The sequence below is a fragment of the Procambarus clarkii genome, chromosome 6 (assembly GCF_040958095.1).
Source record: "Procambarus clarkii isolate CNS0578487 chromosome 6, FALCON_Pclarkii_2.0, whole genome shotgun sequence".
NCBI lineage: Eukaryota > Metazoa > Arthropoda > Malacostraca > Decapoda > Cambaridae > Procambarus > Procambarus clarkii.
In genome coordinates, this window is record NC_091155.1 from 16,516,848 (window position 1) to 16,522,325 (window position 5,478).

Sequence of the window (5,478 nt, forward strand, 5' to 3'; positions counted from 1 at the left end):
CCTTAGACACCGATTCACATAAGGAATAACTACACAAATTTGAGAGGCAGGCGAGAGTATAGACATAAACACTGATGGAAGTGAGAGTACCTAACAGGCTGGAGTCAGAGATTCAGTGAGAGCCAATAAGTGATATTGGTGTTGTTAATCAAGTGGAGTCAATCCAAAAAGAATACTAGGACTCATGTTATTTCTCATTTATATTAATAGCCTATATATGGGGATTAAGTCCTCCTCCATCGTTCCAAATTGGTGCAAAATTAGGCTTACACATTAAGCCTTACTCTGGAGGCACAAATAAATTGGATGAAGTCAATCGCATATTCTAAAATGGTAAAAAATCAGGACGTCATTCAGGATCCTAGCTAATAGGGACATTCAAATCAGTATGTAAAAACATACAAAAACCTATAGTGTGGCAGAACACATGTAATGTAAACGACGTTTCCTGTGGGAGCGCAGCCTTCTCTAACATCCACAATAGTTACCTTGAACAGAGAGAAGAATTATATTCAGAGAAGGGGGAGGGGGGGGGGGGGTTTGGCTAGTATTTGTAGCTGCAACTCTAAGGTTAATAGATCTTTGATGTTGTTTTGAACAGAGATGTTACAGGATTGTATCCGTTCTTCACCCTTGGTGGAGTCTGGACCGGGGTGAGACTACAGATTACAGACTACAACAAGGGTACTGTGATGTAAAGTGAAAAAGAACTACAGCATATGATGTAAAGTGAAAAAACTCATGACCAACAAAGTAGACAAGTCCATAACCACAACTGTAGTCAACTGTAACAAATTATGCAGCAAAGAACCACTTTAAAAAGGAAACGTTGTCACTGGAAATTGTACAACACTGTGTTTCACAGAGTTTGTTTAACTCTAAGCCCTAATTCTAATTAATTATTTTAACAATTAAATTAACAAAGTTCTTTATCAAATAAAATTTCACAAACGTGAGTCTGTGGTCCTTCGAATCCCTACCATTAGTCAATGATCTTACCGGCCTTACCATAAGTCAATGGTCCTTCGAGCCATACCATGAGTCAGTGGTCCTTCGAGCCCTACCATAAGTCAATGGTCCTTCGAGCCATACCATAAGTCAATGGTCCTTCGAGCCCTACCATGAGTCAGTTGTCCTTCGAGCCCTACCATAAGTCAATGGTCCTTTGAGCCCTACCATGAGTCAGTTGTCCTTCGAGCCCTATCATGAGTCAGTGGTCCTTACCAAGAGTCATCAAACAATACTATGAGCCACAGGGTCAGTACCATGAGGCACGGGGTTTGTACCATGAGCCACATGGTCTGTACCATGAGCTACAGGGTCTGTACCATGAGCCACATGGTATGTACCATGAGCCACATGGTCTGTACCATGAGCTACAGGGTCTGTACCATGAGCTACAGGGTCTGTACCATGAGCTACAGGGTCTGTACCATGAGCCACATGGTCTGTACCATGAGCCACATGGTCTGTACCATGAGCTACAGGGTCTGTACCATGAGCCACATGGTCTGTACCATGAGCCACATGGTCTGTACCATGAGCTACAGGGTCTGTACCATGAGCTACAGGGTCTGTATCATGAGCTACAGGGTCTGTACCATGAGCCACATGGTCTGTAATATGAGCCACATGGTCTGTACCATGAGCCACAGGGTCTGTACCATGAGCCACATGGTCTGTACCATGAGCTACAGGGTCTGTACCATGAGCCACATGGTCTGTACAATGAGCCACATGGTCTGTACCATGAGCCACAGGGTCTGTACCATGAGCCACAGGGTCTGTACCATGAGCCACATGGTCTGTACCATGAGCCACAGGGTCTGTACCATGAGCCGCAGGGTCTGTACCATGAGCCACATGGTCTGTACCATGAGCCACAGGGTCTGTACCATGAGCCACATGGTCTGTACCATGAGCCACAGGGTCTGTACCATGAGCCACATGGTCTGTACCATGAGCCACAGGGTCTGTACCATGAGCCACATGGTCTGTACCATGAGCCACAGGGTCTGTACCATGAGCCACAGGGTCTGTACCATGAGCCACAGGGTCTGTACCATGAGCCACAGGGTCTTTACCATGAGCCACAGGGTCTGTACCATGAGCCACAGGGTCTGTACCATGAGCCACAGGGTCTCTACCATGAGCCACATGGTCTGTACCATGAGCCACAGGGTCTGTACCATGAGCCACATGGTCGTTGCAATAAATCTCTAATTTATCAACATAACACAGCTTCCAGTCATGGTTTAGGCCAAGATATCCTGCCTTACTATACACTTCCAAACTAGGCCTAAACCATATCGTAGTTCACACAGCCCTCCTCTTCTCACAACGTGCAAAATACAACGTTCTAACCTAACGAGAAACATCCAAACCCGACCAACCCACCAAACCTTCCGACGCATAGAAAACGGGAGCATATGAGAGCCGGTAACTTTTATAAAATTATATGAATTCAATTTATATTATTTTACATACAATTTTGTATGTAATGGTGACCACTACATACAAAATGAGACGTACTAAGAAGAGGTGTTACACACAGTCCTACTCTCTCATGCACAAGCTTCAAAGGCAAATATAAGTTATGCCTAAGTGTCTTCAAATTATTCTTGAAATTTCGTATCACTGGGATAAATTTACCCAGATAATTCTTCCTATTTCTGAATGATGTGATCGAGTTAGAAGCTGTTTTATTGCTAATAAACTGAATTGCTGAGCTTAATATTTATTATCAACTAGCTGTACCCGGCCACGCGTTGCTGTGGCTCAGCAATGCATGTGTGTTGCTGAACCACAGCAACCTTCCCTGTCCCCCAGTCCTCCCCACCAATTTCCCCTCCCCCGTCCTTTTGTCCTATCAACCATTCACCACTCCCCCATCCCCTCGTCCTTCCTACCATTTCCCCCCTTCCCTGTCCCCTCTTCCTTCCCTGCATCCCCAACTCCCCTGTCCCCTCGTCCTCCCCACCATTCTACACTCCCTCATCCGATGCATTCTCAAATGATCTGATATTCCCATCAGAAAATTGGGAACATTAAATGATTCGATGTTCCCATCACTTAAAAATAAGAACAGTTAAAAACAAAACAAATGAAAAACAGTGAAAAATAAATAAACTATACACACGAAACGAACAGTATGGTAAACAACACAGCTCAATTCCAATGTAATGTCACACAAAATAATTAAATCAAAATGAAAATAAATCGAAATCTATGAAAATCCCGTTTATCCAACCCGTCCTCTTAAAAATAACGTCACTTTTCGCTCGTATGCGCACTATGGCCAAATTTGGACGTAATTTGAAATGAAATCGACTCACAAAAGTGACGTTCTGTTCCGTTTTCTATTTGAGTCGGCCGGCGTACGCGCAGAGGTTATAAGAGGACACTTTAAATTAACGTTTTTCATACCGTTTTGAAACTTTATGAGAATTTCCTGCCCACCTAACCTATCAGAGGACCCTTAACTTACTGTTGTTGAAAAAAAAAATCCCAAATTTATTATCATTTTTTCTTCAATTTCAAATTACGTCCAAATTCGGCCATACGGGCAAACGGCCAAAAGCGACGTTCTTTTTAAGAGGACAGGTTGAAAATCAGTGCAATCGGAAACATTGAAATGGAATGGTAACATATTTATGATAGTGTGTGATGCTCTTACGTGCAACAGATGGCACTGTTTTTCTAAAAAAGCATGGTTTTACCTTTCACAGGTGTGGCATCTATATTTAAACTCAGGAAATGAACGGTATGGTAAACAACACAGCTTAATTCCAATGTAATGTCTCACAAAATAATTAAATCAAAATGAAAATAAATAGAAATCTATGAAAATTCAGTTCATCAATTAAATTGGAAACATTTAAATAGAATCGTAACATAATTAATATAGCGTGCGTTGCTCCTACGTGCAACAGATGGCGCTATTTAAAAAAAAAAAAAAAACATGTTTTACCTGTCCCAGGTATGGCATCTATATAGTAGGTATATAAAAACACGCGCCTATTCGAAGGCAACGTTGTGTCAAAATTTCATAACAATCGGTAAAGAGGTTTCGAAGATTTCCCTCACATGAAAACACATGAAAAACACAGTTTAAAAAAAAACATGTTTTTTCCCCGTCATAGACGTGACATGTATATAGAATGTATATAAAACCTGCTCGGATGCGACTGGAACGTTGTGTCAAAATTTCAAAGCAATCGGTGAAGAATTTTCGGAGATTAGCGATTTTGAACAAACGAACATTTCCATTTTTATTTATATAGATTTCCTATTAACTACCGACGATGAATGGATGAATTATCGCTTATTTTGATACTACAAACTGGTGAATGGACGAACTGATGAATGGAGGAATCATCGCTTATTTTGGTACTACATAATGAGGTATCGCTTATGGAGGAGCTATCGCTTACCGCTGTTCAATCGACTGGTCTACCGCATGTCGATAAACTACCGTTTATTGAAGCACAATATTACAAGGTCTATTTCTGTCTATCACAAGGACTCGGTGCCGCTTGCTCTGAACATTCTGTGGGTGCAACAGTCAAGCACATGTTGTTCAACATGAACAACGTGAACAAAACGGCTGGATCTACCACACTGTGGAACCACCAGTGGGAGAGAGCAGATGATAAAGGTGGTAAGTGGGCCGGATAGGCAGTGAGGGCCGGATAGCCAGTATGGGCCGGATAGCCAGTGTGGGCCGGATAGCCAGTATGGGCCGGATAGCCAGTATGGGCCGGATAGCCAGTGTGGGCCGGATAGCCAGTGTGAGCAGGATAGCCAATGTGAGCTAGAACTGCCCAGTGAAAAAAAAATTAATTAGTAGTATATAGATTTCGTCAAAGTTATCATTGATTATTGAATCAAATTAGAGGATCCATAACCAAGTGAAATCTTCAGTAGATGAAAAGCTCAAGTTATATAAACATGTTTAGCAAGCAATATTAGGATAAGAAAACATTGACCTGCTCAAGAGTCATCACAAGCAGCGGTTACAACTCCCTTTAAGACACCACCATGACTGGAGGCTCGTTACTGGCGTAAGGTAACGAGGCCGAACACCCCGGTACTTGAAACGAGATGGAACACACGCTAGCAGGTCGACGAATAGCACGAGCTTGCCTACGCAGCTCTTGGATAGTTACACCATCACATGCCTGGTCTTGTCCTGGTAACTAGTAACTGTTATCTGTACAGCTTCAGGTAGTTATCTGTACAGCTTGAGGTACAGTTATCTGTACAGCTTCTGGTAGTTATCTATACAGCTTCAGGTACAGTTATCTGTACAGCTTCAGGTACAGTTATCTGTACAGCTTCAGGTAGTTATCTGTTCAGCTTCAGGTACAGTTATCTGTACAGCTTCAGGTACAGTTATCTGTAATGCTTCTGGTAGTTATCTATACAGCTTCAGGTACAGTTATCTGTACAGCTTCAGGTACAGTTATCTGTACAGCT

The 5,478-nt window shown here is 42.4% G+C and overlaps 1 protein-coding gene across 1 annotated transcript; it reads right to left on the bottom strand.

Annotated features, from left to right (window-relative positions):
• Window positions 1-1,691: 1,691 nt before the first annotated feature.
• Window positions 1,692-2,201, bottom strand: LOC138355370 (coiled-coil domain-containing protein 70-like). The gene has a single exon (XM_069310257.1). The coding sequence runs from the start codon at window positions 2,199-2,201 to the stop codon at window positions 1,692-1,694; it is 510 nt and encodes a 169-aa protein (XP_069166358.1).
• Between the last annotated feature and the right edge of the window lie 3,277 nt (window positions 2,202-5,478).

Bases quoted from the DNA above. Each gene is read 5' to 3' on its own strand.
- LOC138355370 (XM_069310257.1), bottom strand. From the start codon at position 2,201: ATGTGGCTCATGGTACAGACCCTGTGGCTCATGGTACAGACCATGTGG.